General features: G+C 47.3%; 1 protein-coding gene across 1 annotated transcript in view; it reads left to right on the top strand.

The window, feature by feature from the left end:
- Positions 1–8282: 8282 nt before the first annotated feature.
- Positions 8283–15031, top strand: part of LOC124293848 (hapless 2) — a 34737-nt gene continuing 27988 nt past the window's right edge. Inside the window, exons 1-9 of the mRNA XM_046736433.1 lie at positions 8283–8831; positions 9296–9421; positions 9530–9705; positions 10391–10563; positions 11313–11503; positions 11574–11824; positions 13673–13945; positions 14299–14491; positions 14555–14675. Coding sequence (XP_046592389.1) covers positions 8320–8831; positions 9296–9421; positions 9530–9705; positions 10391–10563; positions 11313–11503; positions 11574–11824; positions 13673–13945; positions 14299–14491; positions 14555–14675 — 2016 coding nt within the window. The 5' untranslated portion in view covers positions 8283–8319. The remainder of the gene's footprint in view (positions 8832–9295; positions 9422–9529; positions 9706–10390; positions 10564–11312; positions 11504–11573; positions 11825–13672; positions 13946–14298; positions 14492–14554; positions 14676–15031) is intronic.

The following is a 15031-nucleotide window of genomic DNA, read 5'->3' as shown; positions in this document are numbered from 1 at the left end:
ACCCTGGACGATAAATATCCAGGCCAAGTTCCGATGCAGCAAAATTCTGATTTTAATTCGGAGCTGGTGGAACTTGAGAAGGAATATGAGAGGCTAAAAGAATCGCGAGTAAAGGTCGATGACAGGGTGGCCAAAGGGACGAACCGTCCTTCGAAGTGCAGAGACTTTCGAAAGCTCGCCCGAGGCGATGTCAAAGCTGTCGAAGATCACGTGCCAGTGTTTTCCCAGATTAGCGAGACATCGAATACAAACTTGACGCTGGGCGATGGGAGGCCCGATGTCGAAGGTGGCGAAGTGGGCGAAGGAAAGAGGAATCAACTTAGCCAGGAAGAAACCTTACCCCGAGGTGAAATCGTGGGTAAGCTGCAAAGTGCGGTATTAGAACCCGAGAGAAATAATTCACTGGAAAATGGCACGCAATCGGCTTTATCTCCAAATTTATTGCCTGGGCGTGATGATGCGCGAGGAGTGAAATTGCCCCATAAAATTCGTACGGTTTTTGGAAATGAAAATGCGACAGCGATCACTGATCATTCACTATCTACCAACTATAGTAATAACACAGGGCCGATTATTCTACGGCAAGAACTGGCCGATGATAATTTGTACCTACCATCGCAGTCCGAAGACAATACAAGCGGGAAAAAAGATTCCTCCTTTGAATCATCGGTATCGAAAAATTCACGGAGCTTGAAGACTTCTCAAGAGCGTAAAAACGGCGAGTCTAGTGACATGAGGGATCGGTACGCCGACTGGGTAATAAAGTACGCGAAAATGCACAACAATCATTACATAAATTCGCAGCTTGAAGAACCCTTCAAATCTGACGTCGACGTGAACGTGTATCCAGGAGATCACTCGGATTCTGAGTTGCTCGGGTGGCCGCCGGATACCTTGAGTGAGATAGCGAACAAGGCTCTGAAGGAGTTCGAATCGGCTGAAAACGAGGCGGTATCGTACCGCGAAGGAGTGGCCTTGGATAATAGTGAGATGGATGGAACCCTCGAGAGTCTGCAAAGTCCCAATTTAGAGTCGATCCTAGCTCATGACAGTGAACACGGTGGTCATGTTTTCTCGTCAAATGTCGAGGTCCCAAGTGATGTTCGACAATTGAAAAATTTTTTTAGAAAATCAACGTACGAAAATTCCACGGATAAGCCAGGTTCTGTGAAAATAACGACACACTCTGAAGATATGGTGAAGGGGAATTATCGGTATCAGGATCAATCTGTCACCGTGATTGCCGACCCTCATTACGCGAGTGAACGAGAACGGATATTCCTAGACGAAAGTGCAGCGGCGAAAAATGAAGAGGAAAGCTTAAAGTCGCTGAAGAATCGGAGAGAACGGGTGAAATCTGACGTGGGAAATAGTTCTAGACTACATTCGCCGGTAATGGAAACAGAGAATGCGGACGAGTCCATGTACGAGAAATTCAACCGATTAGACAATTTGGTGCGAGATCGTCTTACGTCTCGACGAAGATCGTTTCGTTCGATCTCGTACGAAGATCCGTTTCATCAGAGTAATGACGAGAGACAGAGTAAAATCGACCAACAGATTGAGAAGGAATTTGCCGAGATAAGCGAGGCGTTGAACGAGTCTTTGGACGGTAAGAAAAACGATGCCAAACAATCGTTACTCCAGCGGGGTGATTCAGGCAAAGATTTTATGGCGAGAGATCTCGACGTGATGCTGAACAAAATTCCCAACGTCGACGTGTTGAAATCAGGGGCGAAAATTACTGACCATGTACTCCCGCTGGGCGCCGCTGGGAATGGCGTTGAAAAGTTGGACCGTACCGAGTCAGCAGGGAATGGTGGTCATCAAAGTGACAAAAGAAGGTTCAGGAACCATTCGAGAAAGATCGGATCCCCAGAAGGTGGGCGGCTTGGCTCACGACGTAGTTCAGTAACAGCCCAGGGAACGTTCGACAAGGTCCCTCGACTCCGCGAGGAAGATCATCAGATTTCCAACAGCCCAAGTCTTCCGAATCGCAGAATGGCAAAAACCGTAACAAAGGTGACAGACATAAATAAAATTGTTAAAGAAATGATGATGAGAGACGATCACGGAGCGTCGCCTTCCTGGTTACGGAAGCAGGGATATTCCGGGAGAAGGGAAAATGATGCTGGCTTCAAGGTGCACGATCAGAGCAGCCGGCTAATATCCAGTTCAAAATTTTCAAATAAAAACCATTGGCACAACACACATGTAGGCAAGTTACAAAAGAAGTGTCACAATAGTCGCAGTAAGGCACTCTTCGACGCTAGCGAGAAAGACGGTGAACAGTCCCTACCACCCGAAGAGTCAACGATAGCTACCACTCGAGGGACCCACGACCTATCGAGTAGTTCAACCTCTAAGACAGAGTCTGTTGAATCCCTTGGTTCAAATGGGAAATCCAACAACGTGGAAGGTTCGCTTTCACCTGAAGATACAACAACGGTCAGAGTAACTTCGAGCTCGACAAGTGCATCTGCGGCAACAACAACCACAACGATTTCACAAAAAGCAGAGGACACGATAATTCCTGATGAGGGTACAATACCTTCATCCACAACGTCGGCTTCTTCGTCGCTGTCTTCAACAAGCGTCGGGAGCATTGAAGAAAGCTCCAGTAAACTCGATAGTGAAAATTTCAATGGCGGAGCGATGAATAGTGAGCATTTGGTCATCGAGAGATCGCCGATCGATTCGGAGAGTGAACCGGTTACTGAATTCGACGCAACGACGTACGTACAATTCACGGACGAAGACTCTCAGAGCGAAAGGGCCACCGACTTTACACAGGTATCCCAGAGTGAAGAGGATGACAAAGCAGTCCTAGAGGCAGAGAACATAGAATTGAAAAAAGCCTTGGAAGAGGTGCGAAAGGCATGCAGTGGAAGGACAACCATTGGCGACGAGGGGCGGACTGACGTTATGGCAACGACCTACAGCAGCGATCTAAGCACTGATAAGGAAAACGGTGATAAGAGTTTAACAAACAACAATGAGGCGGCGACTGCGTTCGCGGGAACTAAGGTTAATCAAGAACACGAATCGACAACTAAAGTAACAGCGATGACTGTCTACGAACCTACGACGCCGAATAATGATAATGAGTACACAACGGCCGGTAACGATTTGACTATGGTCGACATTGAATATGACACTGACACTGACCAGAGCTCAACAACATATGCAGGAGCAGTCAAACCACCGCCTCTGTATGGGCCGAAAAGCTTCAGTGAAATTTTACGGCATCATGGGAAGCCCGAGGGATCTGTACCTTCAAGAAAAACAGGAAAGGCTAGCATTATTTTGATCAAGGCTTACTCGGTTTCGCAAGACCCTCGGGAATTTTTGAATAGTTATGAGATTCCAGGTGGCGTTAAAAAAGTTTTGTTAAAAAAGCTGAACGTAACTGCGTTTGCACCCGATCGACGCGACGTGGTCCTGGACAAATCTCTCTCCCGGAAAATTGATGCACACGGCAGTGATGATGATAATCCGAACCTCTTGGAAGCGAACGTAAAAAAAGCGGACAATAATTTTGGTACGAATTATGTGATTCCGTATTCTGATCACGAGGCGTCTAAAGTAAAGTCATTGAAAGATGACGAGGAGGATACAAAGAGTATGGCCGATATTCTGTCACTCTTGAAAAATCATAAAACTGTTCAGGAATCGAAAATCGACGATTCAAAGCCGCGATTACTCGGAAATACCACGTTTGAGTATCCAAATAAAGTAGAGCGCGCGAACAAAAATACCGTCACCAATCTCGATCCAATGATTAACGAGCTCAAAGAGAGACGAGGCAGCGTTGCGAGATTCACAACTACAGCCTCTCCACCACTGAATGATGACGCACCTCATCTTGGTTCTAAAGCCAATAATGAGGCGAAAAATTTTCACCTCGACTCTGTAATGGAACAGCCAATATTTGTGCATCAGAATATCCAACGTGAGCTGGATGCTCTTAACGATAAAGCGAGTATGTACGCAGAAATAGATGGCAAAAATGATAAACAAAATTCACATGATTACGGTAGAAACGTAAATCACGGTGTAGTATTTTTTTACGATTACGATTCGGACTCTGACGATGTTCAAGCTCACCCCAAAGCCATAAAATCTCAATCTGTTGATCAATCTCGACCAAAAAGAAATGTCGGAAAAAGGACTGGACATCGTCTAGGCAGGAAGGTCGTAAAACTGAACGATCAAGTGAAACGAAAGCGTCGCAGAAATGTAAAAACGCGTCATGGAACGCTCAGAAAGCGGGAGGTGAAAGAATACGCTAAAGAACGTGGTTCAGCAGCCATGAGTCAAGGTAGTTTAGGTCCTGGATCAGAGTCCAGGGCTGAAAATATTAGTGAAAAGAGACCGGCAGAAAGAGAAGAAGGTTCGAACGGTGCACAATCTCCTTGTCGCAACGGCGAGGACATGGTGTGGCAGGGAAAAATGGACCTTCTGAAGCTAAAAAAACACCAAGACATACTGAAGGAGTACCTGAACTGGAGACCAAGCGTTGAAACCACGGTGATGAGAATATTCTCGGTACAATCAACGAGAAGATGGTCTCCGACGACAGAAAGCATCTTCGGCAAAGAACAGATTCCACCTCAGAGTTCTCCCACGATGAGCATTCTCTTGATAGAAGAAGACGAAAATGGCAAGCCTTCAGAGGGTCAGCAGACAACTCTGAGGAACGATTTATCCCAGAAAGAAACAACCACTGCGGAAATTCGTCAGGACAATAACGGAGAGGCTTCTACAGAGCTCGAAACACCGGCTCAACATGTCACGGCGAACACGCTGGACGACAAGGAGATTCTGGACAAGCTTAGCAGAATGCAGCCGAATGACAACCTGATGGTAATATCAGTGGTTGAAAAAAACAAATCGAACGACACCAGCGCTTCACCTCAGCTGGTCGGTGATCAGAATCGTGAGCTAGATCGTATGAAGCGTAAAACTAGCGGGAAAAAGGGTCATCATATGGGAAGCATCGGGCCGTATGGGAAGGGAAATAAAGTTGGCAGACAGAGAAGGAACGCTAACGTCCGTCGTAGGAAAACAAAAAATGGTGGCGGTGGTGGTTCGAACCGGCACAGCGGTAGAAGATTGATGTTCGCGGACCAGCTGAGAGAAAACAAAGAGAAAGGAATGTCGAGGGAGAAAGAGGAAATTGTTGAGAATGATGAGTTGCTATCGGAGTACAAGGACTTCGCTCCCATGGCTGGCGATTCCAGCTTCGATTACTTGCAGGACAGCTCCTACCAGAAGCATAAGAGGGATAAGCTGAAGTCCAACTGGGATGAACTCGTTGATAAGATAATAGTCAACAGGAATAATAACGCCAATGAGCGTATCAGCAGAAGCAGTGTTAAACAGGTGGAGGAAATTCCATCAGGTAATAAAAGAACGGCAATGGAAAAGCTGCACTTCTTTGATGCCGATAAGTACATTAACATGATAGCGAAAAAGATCAGTCGACTTAATAATATTGATGACAGTGAACGCGACTTGAGTGACGAAGAGAACGCGCAGATCGTAAATACATCTGGTCTAAGAAAGCGCTTCCTCGATAATAACAGTGACACAAAAATTGATGTTAACTTGAATCGCGACTTTCGAGACACAAAATCCCATGTTGATACAGACGAATCGGCCGGTTTTCATGAGGAGGAGAAAAAACAAAGTAGAAATGATGACGACGGTGATGACGACGATGAATCTTCGGAATACATCGAAGAACAAGCAGTGAATGATGCATATCAGAATTTGGAATCCGGTGCGAACTTGTTGGGCTTTGATAAAATTTCCGCTCTTGAATCTTCAGCTCGGAAAAAAGCTGAGCCTGGCGATTACGACGAGGACATTCCTTACGAAACGCAATCAAGTTTGGTTTCCAACTCACCGATTGGTCTGAATTCGTTTTTTGATAAACTAGGAAGCGATTTCGAGATATCTGTATCGGGTAAGCTGCACATCAACGGCGGATTAGACGATCAGCCGATGTCTTTGAGCATCGAGGGAATGAGCTTGGATAACATGACGTTAGATGGCAACAAAAAACACGCAAATGATTCTTGGCTTGCACCGTCATCAGCTTTGACTAGGATGTATCCAGACGGGATAGAGGTGAACAGTGACAACAAGAAAGATACCTTCTTCGGAGAAGCTGCCGCAGTTGTCTCGCCAAATGCGAGAACGGCATTCCATCCGAAACAGGACTTTATCGTTGGTGAAAAAGAGACCACCGTCTCGCGCGATGTACCAGAGGTGATCAGCGACGGAATGCACCCGGAACTGTCGAAGGCATTTTACGATGATGTCAGTCCTCGAAAAACATTCTACAACGTTGTCGTCAGAGCTCATCCTCGATACGAGAAATTGCCAATTAATGACAACCGTGATCCTGTCGATCCCAACGAGTCCTCAGAACGACTTAACGATGGTAGCGAAGATGCGAGTAGCGATCTAGAGAAAAGCTCAAACAACGCAGCGGTGGATGAACCGGTTTTTGATTTTGCCAAGCTCGAGTTGCGTCCCCCACAACTCGCAGCGAAAAAATATCATCTCCGTCGGCGCCACGGACAACGATTAAGGGAACAGAGAGCTACGCGTGAGAGTGAAACTGGAGCAGCTGAAAAGCTTAATAAATATTTTAGTCGCGATACAAGTCAGCTGGATAAAGCCCTCCAAGATGTTGACGGCGGCAACAGCAGTTTGTCTGATATTAAATTGGTTAAATTGATTCCCGTTGAATTCTTCGACCAAAATGAAGAGCCTGATGCGATTCTATTGAAAACAAAAGGGCCCAGTGAGACAGACGGAGAAATTGGTCGCTCCAATAACATCAGCGGATTATCTGAGCTCAAAAAGATCAACAACGCGGATCAGACCGATGGGAATATGAAATACAACGGTAAGGCAAAGACGGATTCCGACAATTTGCAACCGGTGAAAGACGTTCACGATCGCTCTGAAGTGTTCGAAAAGAAACAGAGCAAAGCATACAAGACCTTCTCCGAACCGAAACATATCACCAAAATAACCGAGCCTTGCTTCGCTAAGAAAGAAGAGACCGTCTACATGGTTGACGATCCGCGCAACATCACTGATAGAATCCTGAATGATTCGGCTGGACCAGTTGACTCCGGAAACGGTGAATCGACTCGAACGAACGTCAAAGGTGTGCCAGGAAAGGAGCGACTGTCAACCGATGATCTCCATCTGCCGTCTTGGCAACACTCTGATGACATTGGTAGGAAAAACGGATCTGGGGATATTTTGTTAGAGGGTGTGAAAATTTCATCACCAAGTGAAAATGGTCGTCACTTACCTGGGGAGGTTCGCGACGCAATGACTACAGTTTGCAACGGAAAAGAGGGCGAGAATTGCGCCGGCAGTCCGCAGGACGAGAGGAAGGCCATCAAGCTGAAGAACTTGATGGCGATGGTGAGCTTTATTAAAAAGTTGGAGAATCTCTTGCCGGGATCTAACGAAGACTCGTTGGCGGTTGATAAACGGCCCGTGCCCGAAACCCTCGTACAAGTTCAGAGCATTTTACTGGTACCAGAAAATTCTACGGAAGTTGAAGTCAGCGAAGCGGACCAATTCGAAAAGCGTAAAACTACCGAGAGGGTCGTGGAAATCGGGGAAGGCGTTAGGCATTACGGCGAGCAATTACCTCCAGCAAAACGGAAAACCTCAGATCCTGTATCGAAAATCTTTACACGCGCTCAAACGGCGCTTGACAATAAATACGAGGATAGAAGCGTTGGCTTGGAAAAAAGTATTGCCAAGGATCTTGCGGACGGTATTGAGTTACAGAAAAAGGCATCACGGGGCAATGAACTTATCACAGAACTATCGCCTCAGGTGTATCGACCCGGGAACGATCGAATGGACGTTTCAAGCCTGAACAATCATCACTCCTCGGCGAGGTTAAAACCCAGAGAGAAGGATGTGGAGAAAAGTCTGAAGGCTCATTCTAATGCTGTTTTGAATTTGATGCTGAAGGATCGTCTTGAACGTGAAGATCGGGCGTTGAGTTCAAAGGTAAAGTCGGATAATGGAAAGAATAGACTCCATTTCGTGAAAAACGGATCACATGAAACAGCTCTTGGTAAAAAGCGAAAAGACGACCTGCGTGACATGGAAGAAAGTGAAGAACTGTTTCATTGCGACAAGGGCGGCAGTGGGGTATGCAATCTGCTGGATAAAGAAAGTCCGGCAGAGCTCAAGAGAAACGAACGTTGGGTTGTCTCTTCAGATCGTCGTGCACGTAGGCCAGTGACGTATGCGACTGGTGTAAGCAAAATGAACGCTGAGAAGCTGGCCTCGGTGACAAACGGAGGCGGAGGAGAAGGAGTCGTTAAAGAGAAACGCAGGACACAGCGTTTGACGGGCGGTAAAATAGTCACGAAGAGAAAGAGTAAGAGGCATAAGCACAAGAAGGATAAAAAGAAAAAGAAAAGGAAGAAAAATAAGAAGGTTGAGAAGAGCACGGATAACGTTGAGCCGAGCAAGACCAAAACCAAGTGGTGGCCGTTCAAGAGGAGCCTTCTCAACACTGTTGAAGATCAACAATTGCCGAAAGACATCGATAGCCATCGTCCATCGAAAAAACTTGATCGGAATTCAATTTCCCGTGCGGAAACCGAGCGTCAGACAAAGAAGGGCAGGTCAAAGAGGAGGAAAAAAAGGCAACTTCAAGCCGGTGGTGTCCAGGTACGAGGTGGCCAGGACTGCATGGATCGCCATCATCCGGCCCGCGTCAATCCCGTCAAATATCAGGAGTCCGCTCACTGTTTAAGGTTCAGCGATTTGTGGTGAGTAGCAATCTTACTCGGGTACTCGTTACCGCGAATTCAATGGTGATTCAGAGCCCGCAAATCGACAGAAGTATGCGAGAGTAAAAAGGAAGAAGGTGGGAAAAAAAGGAATTGAGCTTATCGCGAAGGATTTGGAATACGTGAGTGGAATTTATACAGCTTAGCGATAACTCACATTCGTGATCTCGTATTCTCGCTATTGTTCCGCGAAGAACTCGTTCGCTTTTGGCTCAGCTTTCCCACCAGCCAGCTGCTATAAGTCTCAGTCCAAAGGCAAGGCGTGGGCATAACTCGAGTTCGGATGTGCGGCACGTAAATGGTGCGGCAGTATCGCTGCCTCTTTGAATCAATTTCCCTTCTGACGAACTTCCATCGAATTCTACGCGTCTGTGATGACATAATACGAGAGAAAGTTCTTCTTCACCCTCTCGCATCGTGCTGACCATTTCTATACTTTTCAGGTACTCCGTGTACGAGCTGGAAAACCCCATCATGGAGCACACAGTCTATCTCCAGCTTTTCGAAAAGCACACGTTGCCCGATGGCTCCACACACTGGGACGATCTCACGCAGGGTTCCATGGTTAGGTGAGTTGGCCTCTTTCCCATTTCCTGAAACGGCAGCACTTCATTTGCAGTAGATCTTTGTCCGAAGCACAGCGTGAATTGTCCAACTGTTTTTTCTTTCCTGCTTAGGCTGGGAACTTTTGTAAGACGCCAAAGAGACAGCGCGCCGACGATCACCTTTACATACAGCGGCGCGAAAGTAGCGCCTGTCAAGGAAGCGCACAATTTAGATCCCGAGAAGGATCGTCTGCTTGTTCCGTCTCCGGTACCAGCGGAAAAGCTTTCCAAGTATCCAGAAGCGAAAGGTTGTTTTATTGGCATCAAGCGTGGGACATGTTTATTGTTTTTTTTTTCATCATGATCCACGTGCGCATTTGGGTATTGAAAAATAGCATCTCAGAGGTAATCGTGCGAAACGTTGTGTGTGCAATGTTATTCCATGCGGTTGAGTTGGCTTCCGAGAGCTTATCGCGCTTCCAGAGAGTTTATATTGATTTCGTTTCAACACTGGAGATTTAAAGACGGTCTTCTCACACGGTCGAGCGATATTGCCACTTTTCAAACGATATGAACGCTGCGGGATTTCAACGCCTTCGGAAAAACTGGACTACGACGAAGTGTATCGGGTATTATCAAAGTTGACTGCGATATTTCTCTCCCTTTCTCCTGAAACACACGAGTCACGTACAAAATTTCAAACTAAAGCGACAAGAGCAACGCCAACCGATCTGACACCTCGGATACAGAGACAAACAGTAGAAGAAAAACTACGACGAGAGTGCGCTACAGATTCTTCCATCTGCGGGAACAGGAAAAAAAAATAGCTAGCATAATAAAATCTTTAGTTATAAATGAGTGAGAAAATGTGCTCAGAACTCGAAGTACGGTTTTCGCAAGCTTTTATTTTACGTACACGCCAAGCTAATAATCCTGTCGTTCTATCCACGATGTGTGATTGATTTGAACAAAGTGATTGACTCACTTTTGCAGGTGGATCGGATGAATTCCTTGTGGTGCAATCGAGCGTGATTAACAAGAACGGAAACGAGTGTGACAAGGGTGGTGTGGGTTTTGCAACGTTTGCAACTCAGCCGAATAGATGCGGACAGCCGAAGGGAACTTGTTTGAAGAACCAGCCATTGGCCTACTGGAGGCACGATGTGGTGAGCTTAGTTCCTAGAGCCATTCGCCCTCTTTGGGTATCGCGCAACGCGTCAAAGGCTCGAGATGCCGAGTGGTCAAAGCTGGTAGTTCGAACTGAAGACCTGCTGCAGCGATTCGTGCAGTTACAATGAATTACAGCACCGTGTATCGCGTCGGGGATCCGCTTTTATCAAGATTCCGAATGTGGGATATTGTGGAATTTAATTCCAACGAAAGCGTCACACGGATCGTAGTAACATTGGATTCAAATTGCTAGGTCAAAGATCGTTCGGCGAACGTCCAACTTCGCGCCATTTGATCCCGGTTAACGATGCGACAGAGATTCTCCGTCTCGTCCTACAAGTCCCGTGCATTTTCTGAATAATTCAGCTCAAAGCCGGCGCCCATTCTAAATCGCAGTAAATTGGCGTGTCACAGGGTTTTAGCGATTTCCATTAGCCATCTCCGCGTCGCGTTACCTTGATCCTTGGCAAACGGCGGGGTTTGGCAGCCACTGCTGGCAGGCCTCTTCGCAGTTCAGTCAGGGGGTGAAGGGCGTCGGAGGAAAGGTGTCGGGTCGAGAGGAATGGGCCGGGGATTTTGGAGCCTGGGCGCCTCCCTAGAGCCCTAATTAATTCAAACCGAGTCCGTAGAATCGAAGGTTACCGGCTGTCAAAGGGCAGCGCAATTCGTCGAGCGCCATTGGGGGACGAGAACTTTAGATTTAAAAATACCGGCGTGAATCGATCGCTGCATGACATGTTGACAGGAAGCCCGAGATACGGGGAAACCGGGCTGCTATTTCCTCAGCAACTTTGCCTCCGTTCCGAGCAACCCTATCAAGTACAATGTCAGCGGTACCGGAAGCCGGGAGTACCTTGGCCTGGAGTATCACTCCCTCCACGTGTCAGCCGTCGACGTGGAAGTCAGGGCCGACTACAACGCGATTGTGCGAGTGGGGTAGGCCGCTTACCCGAATCCCCGAATTTTTTAGTCTCACCGGAACTTCGCCTCATCCTTTTTGCCCCAGCTCTTCAGGACGCGTCACCGAAGTCCACGTGGACAGCACCGCGCCAGAACACACCGTGGTCACCATAGTTGTCAGCAACATGGGCTTGGCGTCTTGTCCTTACCAGCCCAGGATCAGCGACTGTCCAACAGGACTTCCGATCTCCTGGAGCAAGGCCAAGGGCGCCATGCAAGTCATACCGCCTCAGCATGACCAGAGAGTTACCTTGGATCTGTACGGACAGCTTGATGTGAACGGTTTTCACTGCTCCGGTAAGTGGATTATCATCACTCCTCGATGATTGATTTCACCCGAGAACATTTCCGCGATCAATTCTCGCGGTTAGCCTCGTTCGCTTCTGACAGGAACAATATGCCGTGCATATTTTAAAACTGTGTAACATGAGGTGAATATCCGGTGCAGCCGGCAGCCGGTGTCCGGATTTACTCTCATGTATATCAACGGTGAATAGGTGTCTTCTACACCTAGGTGTACCAGTTCGCGCAGTTTGTAACGAGATAGTAGGCGAGAAGTTGAATCGTTGAAAATTTATGAACGCGAATAGCGGAGTGCAAATTTACCCGTGCCCACCCCGGGTTTATGACTCGACTATACTGTATACTTTTTTCGGTTTTAGTTGTTTGTTCTGGTGAGGGAAGAGACGTCGTCGTCGTCTCAAAGCCGCGGGATTACTGCGAGTGGTATTTATGCCGGATTGTTAGACTAGCGCCTGCTTACTGAAATAGTTGGCATAGTCGCCTCGAGTGAGTTTGCGAGATATTTAGAGACGCCCGTGTTCCTGAATATGATTAATAACGTTCGCAACTGCACCTCCAGCTATTCTTCAACGCGAATCCCGAATTTCTCTCTCATCGGAGCTTCGGAAGCACCCTCGGCTGGGTTTGACGGCCCTCGGAAGCCTCGATTTTCCCGGCTGAAATGTGCTTCCGAACACGTTAGGAAATTTGCGGGACATTGTCCCTCAAGACGTAACTCGTCTAGACGATAGACGACAGTCTAGACTCCAGGCTGACTGGGAAAGCTCCTCGCCAATATCCAGCAGTACTTCTAACTCGACAGACACCCGTCCAAACTCGAATAATAAATCTTTACTTCGTAATTTCAAACATGGTCGACGATAAATCTGCCACGCCGATTTGCTTCTAAGTCATTATTTATCCTCCCGGTAGATGTAATGTATGAATAACGAGAAAACGTCGACTACTCTAGTTTTGTAAATAAATTATCTTGCACTTCTGGGCAAAATTTGTTTGTTGTTTTTCTTTTCTTTTTTCATTCTTCATACATTTCAATCGTTTTATTTCGCTTTCATTTCCAAAGGTTTTCATTTTCATTTTCGTCAAACATCGAGGAATTTGGAGGGTTGTATTGTTTCATATTACCCTTACCCCAGTAGAAATTCACGCTCTCTTTGCATCCGTCTTTATCTGACCTCTCGGAAAAGATTTCCGTACGACTGGATTTCTCTTTGAACCGATAAATTATGACGTAGATATTTGCTCGCTCCGAGAGGTTTCAGGAAAATAATGAAACGTACCGTGATTGCAAGTAAGAAAGGAATTATTGTTGCTTTCGTGTATACCGTAAGGATCAGAAGACACAAGCCATTTCGAGTATGCCCCGACTTTGTCAAGTAAATTTCATCTATTTCTCTCAGCTGTGCTCAAAGTTCAGGACGTTAAACAGTTTCCCCATTCCTCGTGACCGGGGAAAAACGATAACGGAAACCGGTCGATGCTATTATATATTCCATGAGAACCGCTGATCGTTAGATATTCGCGTGTAAATTATCATTTCCTTACAACGTTCGGATGTTGGAGGGAGACGTGTTCGCCGAGAAGGCCCAGATTTTCGCTATCGTAAAATTTCATTGCACCGTTCGTTCGGTCCCCATACCAACGCTCGGAGCATTCTAACGTCTCGGTTTTACTGCCTCTCACGTTCTCCGGCTCTCCTCAATGGCGAAAAGTCACGCCGCTGTGGCTAGACTTGAAACGAGCAGAAAGAACAAGCCGAATAATAATAGAAAGAGGAAGTTAAAGTCCGAGAAAAATACCCCGCCACCAATCGATGTCGCTTCGTTTGCTCTTCCGTTTCAGTTGAGGTTATCAATCACCATGGTGAATTGGTAGCCATGCGGAGGATACGCGTGCAGAAAATGGACCGATGCTTCTGCGTCTGGCACTGTCTTTGTGCCTGTGTTGGCAGCGTCGCTGGTCTCGGATGTCAGCCGATGTCAACCGAGCACTATCACGCCGCTGGTTTTCAGGGTCCGGTGCCGGTCCCCTCGATGGAGTCTTCCGTGCTGGCGAACACGATCAAGGACGTCCTGATCCTCAGCGCTCTGCTCGTCCTGCTCCTCCTGATTCTCGGTAAGAGTTTATGCGGACAGTTACGCAACGCGAGATGTTTTTACCGGCCTTTCAGAGCCGACGAGAGACGAGGATCGCTCGGTTCTTCCTTCATTCATCACACTTGCGAGAAGTAAATCGCGTCGAGAGGTGGAACCGAGTCCTCGGTTTCCTCGGCAAAGGGGAGAAATCCACGAGAGTGTTTATCAGTCCTCTCGGAACGCCTCCCTTTTCTGAAAAAATAACGTCAAATTAGGGATGATCCCTCCTGACACTCCCGCTTATTTACCGTCTTACCTGCTCACGGTTATTCGGCTGATTTCCGTAGCCTCAGATTTATCGAGATCCTTTTTCTACGTACTACTCCTGTGCAGGTATGCTCAAGTGGTTCGTCGGCATTTTCTTCCCCGTCGTCAGTCGATGGGGTCTCGACACCCTTTTGGAAGGGGGCTGCAAGATCGAAGGCTACTTTGAGCCGGAACTCCGCTGCTGCAGCATCGTCACCGACTCGGAAGGACGCATCGTGCATCCTGAGACAGGACGAAGATCCGTGCGGATATGCCGAAGGTTCATCGTCGCTGATTGGACCGATCCGTAACTGCTTTTCAACACCTTTGTTTGCTCTTTCAGGCGAACGGAGTTTCTCCTCAATCTAGTACTCTTTCTCACTTGGCCTGTCGCCGTTTGCCACAAGCGTTGCAGAGGCTCGTTAGCCGCCAGACGTGAGAGATGTTACAGCGACGAATCCAAGGTATGTTTATCAGTGATAGATGACGATATCAAAGATCCTGGGTACGGGAATCACGGACAGACGGACAGACGGACAAAGTCGACGAGTAACAAGGGACGTGCAGGAATCGGGAGTAGAAGGAGAAAGAGAAAAGCAAGAGACTTGATATCGCCCCTCGACGTGGAAAGACTATTCCGCGGACTTTGCTGGAGGGCGCATTCGCAGGACAAGTAATGGCGTTCCTCCGCCGCTGGGGATCAAGTAGGACCGATCCTCGAGCCCAGGAACAGACCGGAGGAAATGGGAAGTATCCTGGAATACGACTTTTCCCAGTAATAAACTGGCAGAAAAGGGGACAGGAACGAATTGACAGACGT

This window comes from Neodiprion lecontei, chromosome 4 (assembly GCF_021901455.1).
Source record: "Neodiprion lecontei isolate iyNeoLeco1 chromosome 4, iyNeoLeco1.1, whole genome shotgun sequence".
Taxonomy (NCBI): domain Eukaryota; kingdom Metazoa; phylum Arthropoda; class Insecta; order Hymenoptera; family Diprionidae; genus Neodiprion; species Neodiprion lecontei.
Note: the sequence above shows the minus strand (reverse complement) of the source record. Positions and strands in the feature narration are given on the sequence as shown.